Source organism: Micropterus salmoides, unplaced genomic scaffold (genome assembly GCF_014851395.1).
Source record: "Micropterus salmoides isolate LMB-PRFRI ecotype aquatic unplaced genomic scaffold, ASM1485139v1 Ms_hic_scaffold_17, whole genome shotgun sequence".
Lineage (NCBI taxonomy): Eukaryota > Metazoa > Chordata > Actinopteri > Centrarchiformes > Centrarchidae > Micropterus > Micropterus salmoides.
In genome coordinates, this window is record NW_024040817.1 from 13,611,930 (window position 1) to 13,627,953 (window position 16,024).

The 16,024-nt window shown below is 40.2% G+C and overlaps 1 protein-coding gene across 1 annotated transcript in view; it reads right to left on the minus strand.

The window, feature by feature from the left end:
* The window catches only part of LOC119907121 (dolichyl-diphosphooligosaccharide--protein glycosyltransferase subunit STT3B), an 87,488-nt gene that overhangs the window by 16,749 nt on the left and 54,715 nt on the right, over positions 1-16,024 (minus strand). Inside the window, exons 4-7 of the mRNA XM_038724727.1 lie at positions 11,365-11,430; positions 4,876-4,975; positions 3,295-3,393; positions 708-854 (exon numbers count right to left, since the gene is read on the minus strand). Of these exons, the coding sequence (XP_038580655.1) occupies positions 708-854; positions 3,295-3,393; positions 4,876-4,975; positions 11,365-11,430 (412 nt within the window). The remainder of the gene's footprint in view (positions 1-707; positions 855-3,294; positions 3,394-4,875; positions 4,976-11,364; positions 11,431-16,024) is intronic.

The window sequence follows — 16,024 nt, forward strand, 5'->3', positions numbered from 1 at the left end:
TGGAAACTGTCACAGAAAGTTGTTTATTGTATGGTGTGTGTATGCAGTTGTTGGTACTGATGAGAAAATAATGCATACAGCCAGATAACCTATAATAAGATCTGTAACAGCTTAATAGACACGCATTACATGCATGACATTCAGTAGTAGAGCATTAATTACTTACAGGTTTGTAGCCTTTTAATTTAAAATGCTACTTTTTTTGTTTTTCCCCTTCTTCATCCTTGTTGGATTAGCTGTTTATGTTCAGTAATGTGTATTGATTAATGAGAAGTCTCTCCATTTGTCAAGCCATGATATTGCTTGCGACTGATTATAACCGCTTACAAGGAGGGCCACAATTAATGATTATGTTTAATGTTATTGATCATTTCTAAAATGGATTTAGCTGTATAAAATGAGCCCAAGGTGATGTCTTCTATCTGCCTGTTTTGTCTGACTAACATTTATAATTACACCAGAGAAAAGCAGCAAATCCTCAAAACTGTGAAGCTGAAACCTAATTTTCTTTTTTGCATTTTTGCTTAATAACTGACTTAATCGAATATTATGCTCTGAGTAATATTCTGTCAAACAAACTATTCAATTAAACGACTAATTGTTTCAGCTCTAGTTACAAGGACAAAAAATGAGATGGTTTATATGGAAAGCACCATGTGCATCGTGACTAAGCAATACTGTAAAACCATGTATGCACACATCCAGACCTGTGTATGTGAGATAGATCACTGTGAGGAAGACCACGCCGGCAGCGAGCGAGACTCCGAGGAAGAAGAGTGTCTGGAACTCCTGTCTGGTCAGCCTGTCCTTCAGGTACTGCAGGAAGGCGTAGGCTTGGAGAAGTGCAAACACACCTGAGAAAAGCCAAAAGACAGAAACAACAGAGTGAGCAAACATACAAAAGGAAACTCGCACTGAATATTTGAGGAGGCCCTGATTCATGCTGGCTCCTGCAGGGTACAAAGAGGGTTTTACGTGGTTAAGAAGCACCGTTGTCAGTTTGGCAGAATTCACCACAAAGCAGTTCGCTATAGCCCCTTTGGCTGTTCATGCAGATGTGAAAGACAAATACTGCGGGACAACATATTTCAAATGCATGAGACAGATTTGTGTGAATAAGCCCTTCTCCTTCCCTCGCCTTGTCTTTTTTTTTGCAGCCCCTTCGGTCACACTTCTTTCCTCCGTCACTTTCTCAGTGTCGTTTTCTCTAGTGTGTCTCTTTGTTTGTATGGTGAATTAGATATAAAAAATTGAAAAGAGGCATGCTTTCCCTCCCTTTCGTCACCTCCCATCCTTTGACAAACCTTGTGTGATATCGCCTCATTCCTCCGCTAGCCCACCACTGCCGACGACAGGTCTCACCCATTTCCAAGGTTAAGCCCCGGCCTATCTCCTGGAGAGTCGCCGTAGTGCTAACACGCTTGTCACTCTATGCCACCCTGCCTGCCTGCCTGCGGGGCTGACATCTCAAGGGTATCGACCATGACTCTGTCACTCTCTTCCTGTCTCCCACTGTACTCCCTGAATGCTACCACCAGATGTTCTGAGCAGCTGCTACTCTGGCGCAATGAAAACACACTTGCTCTTTGAGAGAGTGGGGAGCCAAAGAACAGAGATGATTTTTGGTGGTGCATTCTTCAAAGCCTCTCATAATGCAGTTTGCATTGTAGACACCCAGAAAAACAGGGACACTTCACTGTACGTCTGCTGCAGTGGTAAGAGAATTCACACACAAAAAAAAGGTGCTGCTCAGTTCATAAAGCTGCCAACAACAGTCCTCTCCCAATCTGGATGTAAATGAAAACAAGAATCATGCACATACATTTGCACCCATCCGTGCTGTTGGGCAGCAGATGGGCCCACTCTTGAGAGGTGAAACTGAACGAGCTTTAATAAACTACCCACAAGCCAAAAATGAAAAGTACTTAAGTGCTAAACCCATATGGGTGGCAAGTGAAGCCACGGGTTTTTTATTTTGTAAATGTATTATGAGAAGGTCCTGTGTTCTTCCACACACCAAGCATGACTAACGCCGTTAGTGCAAGGGGATTCAATTCCCGCTGCAGTCAACCAATCTTGAAGTGTGTGCATCCATGGTTCTGTAAGGTGCTGTGGATAACAAGCAAGTGGCTTATGTAAAGTCACACCTTTAATACATCAGCCTGAACCTTTCTCCCCTGTGTTTTGCGGCATACATTTGTTGGCAGGGTCACAGCAAGTTGAAAGTAGACATGAAAGCTCTGAAATAAAATCTCTGCACTGTATCAATGTGTCCTTGTATAAAAACACAAACAGAAAAACAGTCTCAATTACTTGATGTAACTTTAAACAGGAGTGTGTCACACGAGGTTAAAATATGTAATTCAAGATATGCATTATAACATAAATCTGTGTATTAGCAAAAACAAATGTAGCATTAACCTGCATTCCACCTGCATTCTTTGATTTAAATCTGAATTAACTATTAACTATTTATTCTGTCTATTTAGACACTGAGCAGACAGAGCAATATTAGCATTCATTTTGACTCATAGTTCTTGCTGTGTGATGAATAAAAGCCCAATATTCATCCTCCAACTTCAGAGGGAAATATTTAGCTACTTAATGCGTAATTACTTTCGTCAACTAATGTGTGGTGTACAGTGGGGAAAGGAGGCTGATGAAAGTGGCAGAGTGAACCAAAACAGTAAAGTTTAGGGCCGTGCCATCACGTACCTGTAAGAAGGTCTGATGTTTGTGAGAAAAGAATGACTATGTCATTAGGGGTGGGAATAACCAGAGGCCCCATGATACGATATTATTACGATATTTATGTTGCGATATTGAAATTTATTACCTTTTTCCAACTTCCAATTATGTCCCTAAAGTCAAACTTTGTCAACATCTGTTTATCTAAAAAGATACATTTCTCTGTTTGTTCATATCACTTTTTCAGTTCTCTATATGGTCCTCTTAAGTTTTCTAGTGGACTAAAAAAAAGCAATAGATTTTATTATTCTAGTACCAAAAAGTTAAAATTCCATCTGCAATTTATATAATAAAATATCGATACTTGGCGTCCGTGTATCGATATAGTATTGCCATGGCAAATATCATGATACTATGCTGCATCGATTCCCCCCCGCCCACCCCTATATGTCATAGTTTAAGAAATTATGCAGCAACATTTTGCAAAATATGAAGACACATTGCACTCACAATGTCATTCATTTTGAAATGTTATAGAAGAGAACTTGTTATTCCAGGAAGAATGCAGGATCAGCCACTCTAAGGTAGAGAGGTTGGGGGACTTACCGGCAGCTGCCATGTGCTCGCTTGTCCTGATTGGCTGGAAGCCGACGAACGGTATCTGCATCGACAATACGAGACCCACAATGTAGAAAGTGCTGTAAGCTGAGAACAGACAAAAGAGAAACAGGGAGAGAGGGAGCAGACCAGATAAGAAGTCAAACAATCAAAACAATCTATTGCTGCTACTAAGAACCTTCTGTTCAACCGCTCCAGTCTGGGTCCCACTCAGGGAAATCAACCTCAATAGAGGTATTTAAAGTCTATTGATTTTCACTGTCGCACCTCAGAGAGAGTAAATATAAAATAGCTAATCTAATGTCATTTACTGAGAAAATGGGAGCTGGCGTGACGCGGTGTGCCGGCGAGGCCTGGAGTGAGATGGCAGTGCTGAGAACAGTGCAACTCCAACCTTTGTAGCTGGGGGGAACCGATTCACAATTTGCAGTTTAATTAAGATTTCAAACTCTTCCTGAAGAGTGTGCCCGCATTTTTGAAGTAGTTGTGACCGCCCTCAGCAATCTCTTTCTCACACGTCTGCTATTGACTCAAGACAGAGGGAGATGAATTGTGAGGGAATACTGACTGCAAGGCATTTTATTAAACTGGGATCTTCTTTTATTTCTTCTATGTTCCTTTGTAGTCATGGAGAGACAACTGGGCTCTGAAAAGAGGGGCTACAAGATGTGAAGAGGAGGGAAGGTGAGGAATATAGGAAGTGCAAGAAGACCTAATGTCTTTTATGTCAACAGAATGTGTCTACAAATACATTTCTCCATCTCTCTCTTGCTACCAAAAGGTGCAAGTTTGCTGGATTATGCTCTGGCTGCACATATCTTTGAGGAACAACGAAGGCGGGCGGACATTTTCCGCTTCACCTAACAGCACTGCATTGTTGAAGAACCATTTGGAGATAGAGCAGACATAGGTCAAATCTTTATCACTATTAGGAGGCCATAATTTATTTTCAAAGCTCTCAAAGACTATGCTTTGCGGTTCCAACAAGTACTACATATAATCATGCGTAAAGGGTACTTGACATTGGTATAATTTTTCTTGACCACAACAAAAGTGTCTGCTGTCGTCAGCTCATAGCTAAGCTGACGACGGATGTGTGGAGTTCTCTGAGTCGCCGGATAATGTGCTGCCACGTGCTCCGTGAACCTGGGATGTTCTGTGGAATAACAAGCCTATCCTCTTCCCCAGCACTCTGCTCTGGTATTTGCAAAAAAAAAAAAAAGCAAATAAAGAGGATCAGGTAGCAGGTGGCTGCATTTATTGTTAAGTGGTGTGTGGGTGTGTGGATGTCTGCACGAGCGGTGATGGAACGCTTACGGTTGTGAGAGATGAGCATAGGCGTGACTGGACATTTGAGCTTGTTTCAGGTTCAAATGCTTGGGCAACAATGTTGGTAGACACATAGGAAGGAGAAGTGGTTTGTCTGTTTATTGCATACATTTTTATTCCAACGGGAGAGGATCTGAAAACACATTTCAGCTACTGTACGTGGGGGAGTTTTAAACATCGTGTGTGTGTGTGTGTGTGTGTGTGTGTGTGTGTGTGTGTGTGTGTGTGTGTCTGTCTTACCGATGTAGACTCTTCTGCTGTAGCGTTGCATCAGAAGCAGCACAAACACATGCAGAGGAATAAGGTTGATAATAAACACATAACCTCCCCATGCTGACACCTAGAACACACATACACATAAAACATGTCAGTCAGCCAACCAGAATGTCCCCATCTTTAAAACATTATTTTACATTTAGAAAGAACTGCCCCATAAGATCAACTAATCTACATTTTGCTTTTCTGTTTTAATTTCGATAACTCTGCTGAATGGTGGCTTTCCCTGTTTAAATGCTACACATTAGCTTTGCAGGAAAGATGTCAGGTTTGCCTCCGTGATGGCAGCTAATTAAAACAAAGTCCAGCTGAGACACAAGAGGTTTTCCATATTGTTGCGTTCCTAGATAAACTGAAGTGATCCTTTATAGTTGAAGACAATCTCGTACTTCTTCAGCTGGGAATGCAATTTAAAGTGCGGATTAAAAAGTCTGCCACAATGGTGCATTGCTGTGCAATTATAAGTTACTGTAGCTTGTGAATTCAGTGCTGTTTGTAGCCCCCCAATCAATGTTTAACCCTCTGCAAAGCTGAATATGTTTATTCCAATCAGGCTAATTTCTACCACTTCAAATAGTACCTTGGTTCATACATGTTAGGGCAACAACCAACAATTATTTTCATTACCAATTTCTCTGCTGCTTTCTATTTTGTCAATTGATCAATTAATTGTCTAGTCTATGAAATGCCAAAAGTGCCCGGCGGTAATGTCTTCAAATGTCTTGTCCGACCAACAGTCTGAAACCCAAAGATAATTAGGTTACAATTAAATAAAAACAGAAAGAAAAGCAGCAACTCCTTACATTTGAGAAGCTTGAACCATTAATTGTTTGGCATTTTTAGTTAAAAAAAATAACTGAAATGATTAATCAATTCTCAAAATAGCAAAAGATCCAGGTGTCAGCTGGTTGACAAATCAACTTGTTGCTGTAGCTCCAATATATTGTGCTGTAAGTAAAAGCAAAAATTGATTAAGTGCAATATGTGACTAACATATGAACTCCTTTTTCAAAGACAATTTGAATTTAAAAAGCAGCCCTTTTCACATGCATGCACCCTGCACAAAAATCACCTTGCACACATTGAAAGGAATCGTTCAAGAGCGGTTGTAAAAACATCTTACTGGCTCTTCTCTATTAGACACAAGCACACAGTGATAAAAGCCTGACGTATATAGAATCTATAAAAACTAGGCAATCATACTTTACATGTTAGATGTAAAAATGTAAGATGCTCCAATAACTTTAAAAGCTCCACTAAAATTAAACTTCAACCATTTTTGAGGTCCGCTAAGTATCTCAGTGCTGAATGTAGGGGCAATAAAACGACTCTACAAAATCATCATTGACAAGCTTTCAATTTCCTATACTTGACTACAGCAAATGGAAACAGTGAGCGCACTAGACGGACAGTCTTGAGAGCACAGAGAAAGAGTGTAAGAGCAAGAGTGTTCAGAGAAAGTAAGCAAGACAGAGGAAAAGAGAAAGGACAGTTGTAAAGTACTAGAAAGTGAAACAGAAAGGGGAGAGACAGCAGGAGAGGGAGAGTGAATGAAACAGGAAAAGGGGTTGCAGAGAGGCAAATTGTTTGATCCTTTTCGCAGCAGCTCGTCAGAAAGAGCCCCACTGCACCTGCTAAGTATAATGATGAAAAACGAGCGCCTCGCATCTAATTGATAAAAACATTAATATGCTACATTAATGCAGAGTGAAAGAAAAAAACTTGCTGAATGGTTAGGTGCAATTATCTTTTGCCAGTCATTTGCATCTGTTCTTTCTGATGGTGGCAGCCAATTAGTAGCATGTGAACCGTAACCTGAATGAATACCAGAAATGACTTAAATTCAAGGCTCATTTTCAGTGTTGACACAGGGGCGGCTGATCACATTTCTGTTGCTGACTGGCTGGGAATAATTGAAAACATAAGACTTGAAACATGGTGTGCAAGATTCCTGTGGCTGTAAAACTTAATATCACACATCTGCTATGTAAATGGAAGACGGACAAGTCACCCAGTCACTTAATAGATAGGCATGTTTGAGAAATCATGGCATGTGTTAATTAACAAAAACCATGCCATGGGCACCAGTAATTCTCAGGGTACACCTAATGAAAAAAAAAAAGAAAAAAAGAAAATTGATTTCCCTGGTATACGTGAGGCGCATTATTGACTGAGAATCAAAGTCAACATTATTTCTAAGGTTGTTTTTCCTTTTGGATACTTAACTGGGCAAAAGTGTTGGAGGCTCAACACTGTGTCAGAGGGATGAAAGATGTTGATCGGAGATATTCCCATGGTGACTATTTGCAAGTTTTCAGGGCAACTCAAAATTAAGATTACCAGTGGTTTTAATAACTTTACACACTAAAAGACTGGTTATCTACTGTCGTGTTGCAGTTATATCGTTTGCAGAGTTTGCCGTGAAAAAAATAAATAGAGTTAACTTAAAAATTTGGCATTAAAGCATTAAGGTTCATCACACAAGGTTGTATAATAAATTAAGCACCATGTTGAATATATATTCCTAAGTGGAGCTTTAACATGCTCTCCATGACAATGTGAATATGTTGATGTTGATTGATGAATTACTAGGACATAAACTAAAGTATTCAACAATAATAAATTTGACATGATGATGGCACTACAGGAAGTCATGGGATCACCTATGTCAGTAGGGCACATCATTATGTTGAGATATTATACAGAATAAGTGAAAATGCTGGACTGCTGGTGGCACTAGAGGAAAAGCCAGAAGATCACCAAAGTCAGTCTAATTAATCATCTGGGGACTACAAATGTGTGTACAAAATTTCATGGCGATTCATCTAATAGTTGAAATATTTCGCTAGCATGGCTAAATAATTCATAAGTCATAATTACTATTTAGATATTGGCCTAAACGATGTAGTCAAGTCATGGATTGGTAATTATGGTAACTTGACGCGAAAGTGGTATCAGCGTCTATTAATCAGCAAACTTCTCAAGTCTTTAGAATAAATGATCATGCCAGCAGAGCGCACAATCAACTGGAAGAAAAAAGAATGAGAGAAATTGGCCATCTGGTCACATTAGGGGACCATGCAAAGATGAATGCCCTTGACAAAATCCAAAACGGTCTGTGTATGTGTGTGCGCACATGAACAAGCTTTATTTCAAATTATGATTCTAGCTGCCAGACCTCTGACCATGCCAGCTGAGGGCAGGAATCAGTAAATGTTTGGAGCAAAGTCTTTTAGCTGTTATCACTCTCTACAATTCATACCGAGCTTATCTGATGACCTCAGGGCCACGCTGAAGAGGATATAGAGAACACAGCATGCAACAGGGACAGGGGGTTTACTCTGTGGGCCTGTACATTTCTATTTGTGTGCACAAGCGTTTGCCGCCTGCCTATGTCCTAGTTGGACGTTATTCAGTCCATTTGTGAAAATTAAAATTAATACTTTTCTGTTTATGTGCGATTATTCACTTACTACACCCTCTCTGACACCAGTAGTGACTTTCGGGTTCATTAAGATGGCTTACATTAAAAACAAAGAGAGCCTACTCTGTGAATCTACTGTAGAATCCACTCTTAGATAGCATGTCTGTATACATCTCAAGTGCCAACCTCCGGGGCTGAAAGATTAAGCCTAAATGCCAAGTTTCTCGAACCCATTCATACAACTTTACAGCAGAATTAAACATGTTTACAGCCTAGTACAAAAACTGACCCATTTAAATGATATTAAGGTTCAAAGTTATACATAACCATTCGTTGCCAGCAGAGATGCTAGCAGTTACAGCTTAGAACTAAATGTTAACATCAGCATGCTAACATGCTCACAATGACAATGTTAACATGCTGGTATTAAGTATAATGTTTAACATGTTGACCATCTTACTTTAGCCGTGTTAGCATGCTAATATTTATTAATTCGCACTAAAGTACAGCTTAGGCTAATGGGAATGACAGTTTTGCAAGTATTTGGTCATAAACCAAAGTATTTAACATTAAACTTTGACCAGATGATGGAATTAGACAGAAAATCAGAGGTTATTACATTTCATTCAGCGCGGAGCGTGAATGTCTGTTCCAACTTTTTAGGTACAGACATTCAAACATTGCTGAGACATCCGAGATAGATTAAAATCATGGGCAACTGGACTTGGTTGAAGATACTCGAAGACATTTCACCTCTCACCCAAGAGGCTTCTTTAGTTCTGACTGACTGGTAGGGAATCCCAGATTTTTAGCCTCTGTGGGGTCATTATCAAGGTAACGGATACCGCTTGGTTCGTTAGTGCTGCTGGCTGGTCGTTATGGAAGCCTCTTGGATGAGAGGCGATGTCCCTGATTTTAACTCTCCTTGGATAACAATAACGATCTAATGAGAATCTTTTGACATAGAGACAATTCACTGTTCAATGTTGTATGTATGATGCTTTGGCAATATTGTTGTTACACATTCATGCCAATAAAGCTAATTTGAATTGAATCAGTTGACTAGAAACCACAAATGTCAACATCATGTTGGTACTAGAGGAAAAGTCAGAGGATTGCCAAAGTGATTAGGATACATTTTCTGTGGAACATAATCTTGTAGATGTTAAGATATTTCACAGGAGAGGTGAACGCTTTGACTGGCTGATGGGAATACCAGCAGGCTTCATCCTTTGTAGACCGTTGACACCTGTCGACAATATTTCATGGCAATCCATCTATTAGTTGTTGATATTTCAGTCTGGACCAAAATGGTGGACCAACTGACCACTGACATCCTTAAAGCTACGCCGCTAGCATGGCTAACAAATCAAACAAACTTATATTATTTACCTGAGTGAGCCTTGTTTTCAGAGCATTCAATCAATACTTGATTAGGCCAAAGAGCTTTTGGCATGACCCAATGATACAGGCTGCACTGCTAAAGGGGACTGTGGAGGCTTTAGAGAGAAAAGTAAGCCAAAGCTTTGGGAATAAACGTTGATCCATGCATCTGCTTTTGCTCCGTCCTCTTGTTTTCCCCCCCTCACCCACTCAACCTCAACCCCTGGAGGGATGAAACAACAATGTTGCCATGCAGAATGGTTCCTGTGGCTCCTGTCCATCAGTAGGTCCTGCAGCTCTGATCCTCTTCTTAATCTCGTCCTTCTCTGTCCTCTCCTATCTGATTATGCCAATATCCAGGCAGGGGATCTTTACCTCTGTCTCCATATCTGCTTTACAAGTGTCACATTCGTTTAAGCCCCATGGGAAGAGGTAGCCTTGGCTATATCCTGAATAAATTGACAGCGTAAGGTGATGGGGTTGTAAAAAAGTAGGGGTGGGTCAACGAGTGTATGCTGCACTTTGTGTGCAGGACCAAAAGGAGACAGTGTGGGCTATCGGGAGGTTGGTGGTGTTGAAACATACAAGCCTAGTTTGTTGCTTACTTCTGGAGGACTCATCTGCAACAGTGGGTGGGCTGCAGATGCAGTACAGAGGAACATCACATTGCCAGAGAGAGGGTGTGAGAGAGAAAGTAGTAATAAGGAGAAAGAAGCAAGGAGACTCAATGTTCCTATTGCTGCTGACTAGGACAGTGCGGAAGTTACGCGTCACAATATGTTCTTTCATGTCTAACCGTATTGGTGTATTTCTCGCCATCTCTCTGCCCCCTCTACTCTCTTCCCCCTTATCTTTCCACACCTCCCTCCATTCCTTTGTGTCTGTGCATCTCCATCCTCTGTTTTGTCTCCTATTCTATTCATCTTTCCATCAATCCCTTCTCTCTCTCTCTCCTACCCCCCTCACCCCGCCTGGATGCTGTGGCCCAGTGTGATCGATGAAGCTGGATTTCGGTAATCTGTTTCATTTGATATCTGTCTCACTGCCGGCCACAGAGATTAAGCCGGGAATGAGCAAGAAGCTGGAGATTTTCATAGGCGCTCACGCTCCCTCACACACACACACGCGCAAACAATCTGTCGCTGAGGCAGTGTGCCTGGATCGTCTTTTTATCTTATCTCTCTCATCAACTCCCTGATGGGCTTGTGCCCGAATTCATAAATACTGCAGAAAACACTGGCTGAATTTCCCTTTTACCATGAATTGCCAGGTCCATGCTGGAAAATCGCCCCAACATTACTGTCTCAGTGGCAGGGTTAATTATCAAGATCCAGCTCTGAATTTATAACTAGCACCAAATACATATAACCTGGGGTTTGTTGCAAAACATGCTTTTCAGTTCTACTTATCACCTCATAAATGTAATTAAACTATGAGGAAAAGTATAAAACCACTAAATATTTTGGATATGGGTCCTAAACGGATATATGAGCATGTGTCACCTAAGTTAATTTGAGAGATGGAACAGCGGAATAACAACTCATAAGTTGATCTATACTTATGATTCATATTGAGCTTTAAAAAATGTCATGTAAAGGTATGTCAAGTAAGTCTGCCCAGTGTGTTTGTGTGTGAACTATTCTTACCATGTAGAAATAGCAGAGACAACAGCCAATGGTCCAGAATACAGAGCCTGTCTTCACTGATTTCACCTACGGTGAGAGAAAGAGAGAGATCATAAAATGAGTCACAGCAGTATGGTAGCCACATGTGCTTCAACATCAAATAAGACATGGGAGACCCACAGTTTGCATTTCAGGGACACTAGAAAGTAAAAGCACCACTGCCTGCACATTTTCTCTGATAATGACAAGGTGTTCTCCTTACAGTAGAAATATTTTAAAATCTGCACTGAATGCAGGCTGTCCTCTGTACTAAAGCTACACTATTTGTTTGATGTTCGCCCATTGCTGAAACACTAGACTTACAGAAGATTTAACAGTGAATTAAGACATTTTGAAACCAATGAAAAAAAGTGCAAAATCAACTTGCAAAATGGGTTGAAAGCATACAAAAAAGCATATTTTGTGCATCTTTAAATGTGGTTTAATGATCACAGCTTAATGATCATGGCAGATATAAAAACAGCCAGCTGTGGTGAGAGAGAGGATGAGAGGAGAGCGGATCAGACTAGACCAACGAAAACATCTTGTAAACAAGCTCCCCCTTCCCCTCCACAGGCCGATAAAGCATACAAGTGTACACATTAATGTTTAAAAACACACTGAGACAATAAAAATGTACGCACACACACACACACACACACACACACTAAAAGATGCATTTAACTGTGACCATTCAAAATACCAAACCCGGGGTTGGGGATAGGGTAACAGGAGGTTTGTCAATAAGCTCGATCGCATCCAACAATGCTTGAGATTTGCTGATGAGGGGGAATCAAGCTGGACTGAGGAGGTCTTGCCAAAATACCCAGCTGAGCTTAGACAGCCTCCTCGATCAGCCACCAATGAATCAACAGCAAAGACAGACACCCCCACCCCACAGACACACATTCTGTGGGTGCATGCAGAAATAAACCACCCACAAGCAGTGTTTTCCTTGTGTTGAGGTGGGTCACAGTAAGTAGGTCTGTGGTGACCCGATTATCATTTTCTCCTACAAGAAGGTGGAACTTTTGTTTCTGGTAGAAGAAAGTGACAACATTTTACACCCTAGTTGCTCTGTTTGTGTGGGTGTAAGAGGACAAAAGCCCCATTTAGATGAGATTTATTTCAACTGATGTGGTGATTTTAATATGCGCTAGTGACTGATTTTGATCCCGTCCAAATGTCTGACTTTTAGAATTGGATTTAGCTAATTTCAGTCAACTCATACAATGAAGAAAAAAGTAAAAGACTTTACAGAACCCTAAGCTACAGCCCTAAGCTCATTAAATGGGTGGTTGTATTGTCATTTTACAGTTGATTCTGTCTCTGCTGTCCTTTCTTTAGCACAGTAGAACTAACTTTATGTGTAGTGAGCTAGCTAAATGAAATGCTTTTGCAGATAGTAGCCCATTTGCTATTGTAAAAGCATAGTCATCAGTAAGTGAACTTTAAGTACTGTCTGTGTTAATAATTAAAGTTAGTATTATTTACCATTTAATTATTTAGCTGCAATTTAAAGAGAATACTAAGCCTACTGGTAATAAAAGTCACATGGTTGTCTCCGCAACATATCCTTGTCTTACAGACTCCGCTCCTGTAGTTTGCAGGTGGCTAAGATGTCAGCTAGAATGATGACTAATATGAGGGAAAAAATACAGTGTCTTTATCCACCTCCCAGTAAAATATTAATCCTGTCCAAATGGCGCTTAAGTTGTAGCTTGCCAGTTTATTAGGTACACATATCTGAAACTACTGTAGTCTAGTACAGTCCTGCAATAAATCCTACCTTCATATATGCTTTAATATTCAGTTTTGGTTGAAAATGTTTTAGAGATGTGTTGATTCAACTTTTAATAACAAGCTTACTAGGAGGCTGCACTCTGTACTGCTGCTGAGCTGTGCTATACCGAGAGAAGTTTCTAATATTGAGTATCCTCACTGATATAAATGGGGTGGACAAAATGTTGGAAATACCTCTCAGTATAGAGCGTTACAATTCAATCTCACCACTGCTGCCTCTGAAAATTACAGCCTTAAAATGGAATCAACACCTCTGTAAAAAAAAAAAAAAAAAAAAATCCAACAAAAACTGAACATTACAGCTGTCATGAAGGAAGGATTTATCCCAAGGCTGGTTCATTATACTGCATTAGTTTTAGCTTATGTATACTGCCAAAGGTACAGCCACCAAAACACCTTCTCCAGAAATCCATGCAGAGTCTGCTTCTTCTGTTTAAAAGTGAAAACGTGCATAATGACAGATTAGGACTTCACTTCCTGTACAAGCTGCTCCGTTTTCCTCCGACAATATTCCCACTCACGATGGGCCAAAGCTAGCATGCAGCCCTGTGCTGTCTATTTCAAGCCATGTTCAAATGCTGCATCAACCACTTCTTCCAACTGCCCTCCGAGCCACCACACTCTTTGTGAAGACAAAGAAGTCACACAGTGTGATACCAGTTCAGCTAATTAAATGCGAGCCGAGAGAAAGAGTGGAATTACTGTTACAATAACAATGTAGCCATAGTGCACAGGGTTACGGCAAGGGAGGGATGCAGTGCAACTCTGTGAGTGTGTGTATATTCATGTTACCATGGGCTATGGTGTTAAAAAGAGCAGCTCTCCTGGGTGTGAGTGGATTCAATTATAGATTATGGGAGGGTGTGTGAGTGTTTGGGCGAGGGGGGTAAACAGAGAGATTAAGCAAGTGGAGTTGAATGGGTTATTAGCGGATAAAATGAAGAAGTTGTATAATGAAGACCGCACAACTTTTTTTTTTTGCCATGTGAAGGAGGATTGGGGGTAAACAGACAGGGAAGAGATACAAGGAAAGAAAGCAAGGCAGGAAGAACAAGACATAAGAGGCATAAGGCAAAACACAGCAGGAGCAGAACAACGGCAGGGACAAAAGAAGACAGACAATTAAAGGGAGACAAGATGGAAGAAAGACTGAGAGGAGGAAAGAAAAACGCAAAGACAAATCTGGGTAAATGAGACTGATAATGGGAAGCAGTGGTGCATGGCCAGGATGATTGTTTTTCAGGGCCCTTGCCAAATAGAACAGAGGAGGGGGATTTTTTTCCCACCTTTGGAGGCAATGATGGCGGTGGCGAGGAACACCTGCCTCACTTGGAGATTGCTTGAGATATTGATCATACACACAAGATGACAAGAAGCCATTATGATAGCACTGAGAGAAAGATGTCCCCAACACACCCTAATACACATTTCCTGCAGTGAGACAAATGGTTTGGTGACAGTTTTTGGATGAGTCCAGAAAAGTTAAATGGTGATTTTTGGAGACTTGTGCAGAGTTTAAAAAAATTCTGATAGACACAAGAGGAAAACACCTCAGATGTATTACATAAATATTATAATTGTTAAGCCAATTGTAATAAGATTTTGGGAGTCATGACTGATCTGTCACCGTTTTGCCATGATTTACTCATTGTTCTTATTCATGTGATTTCAAACTTTTACAAAAATTAGAATCAGAAAAGGCTACATCACATGTGAACGGAAGTAATCATTTTAAAATTCTTACTGACTAGTATTTTTAGAGAGTAGAGAATATTATTTCATAATGCAGTTCATTCAGATTTCAATGCAGAGATGGGGTTCACCTGGAGTTCACCTTTTACATAGTTATTACTTATTTGCAACTCTGTGCAGAGTTAGCAGTTCTTGTTGCCCAACTCTTTCAATATGTCTTAAAGTTTTGTGACTTTCCTTTTTATTCCCCCTTACTCTACTATAATTTAGGCAAACTGTCTTGATAGATGTCTTTTTGTTATGATCACGCAATCTTTCAAGCATTGCAATCCTATCATAATCTGTTTAATATATTGACCCTTTGTTTAAAAAAAATAAAACATTTCTGTGCATGTTGATGGGAATGGTCGTTACCAGTTAGTCTTTGATGCTTCCAATAATCCATGGGTTTGTTCATAGTAGGGGTCGACCAATAATTGGTCAGGCCAATTATCGTGGCCGATATTCAGCATTTTTCCAATAATCTGCATCCGTCATTTTAAAAACCTAAAAGCCTATATAATTAATTAATTTAAAAAATGTGCTCCTTTGGCTCTGCTGCAGCCGCCTCTGTCTGTACTCACCACTCTGTGGGCTCGAGCAATGTCCCACCCACAGTACTAGCTGACTGGTTACAAGTCAAGAGTAATAGTCTATCAACACTCTAATACTATTGTGCGGAAGTAGCCGATAGAACCAACGATCCATCACGCTGCAGCCCCTCCCCTCCTCTCTCAGCAGAGCTCCACAAATATACACACATGCTGAGCTAGTTAGCGGAGATCAGTGTAGTTTACACCAGTTAACCATAACTACGCTCGTTACTGTAAGCAAGTGCAGCAAAACCAGCAGCACCGGTACATGGCTTTTGCTTAAATTTATTTATTTATTTGTTGCATTTTTTCCAGTGCGATATTGATTTGATATAGTGACTTTGCTGCTGTAAACTTTACTTTTGTTGCTGCTCTGAAAACAGTTATAATAAAATATTAAATTTGATTACTGTTCTGAATTTATTCTTTTTTTTCAATAACATTTTTAAAAGGCAATTATTTTGTAATGCAAAACCAATAAGAGTATAGATAAAGAATACAAATAAATAGTATCA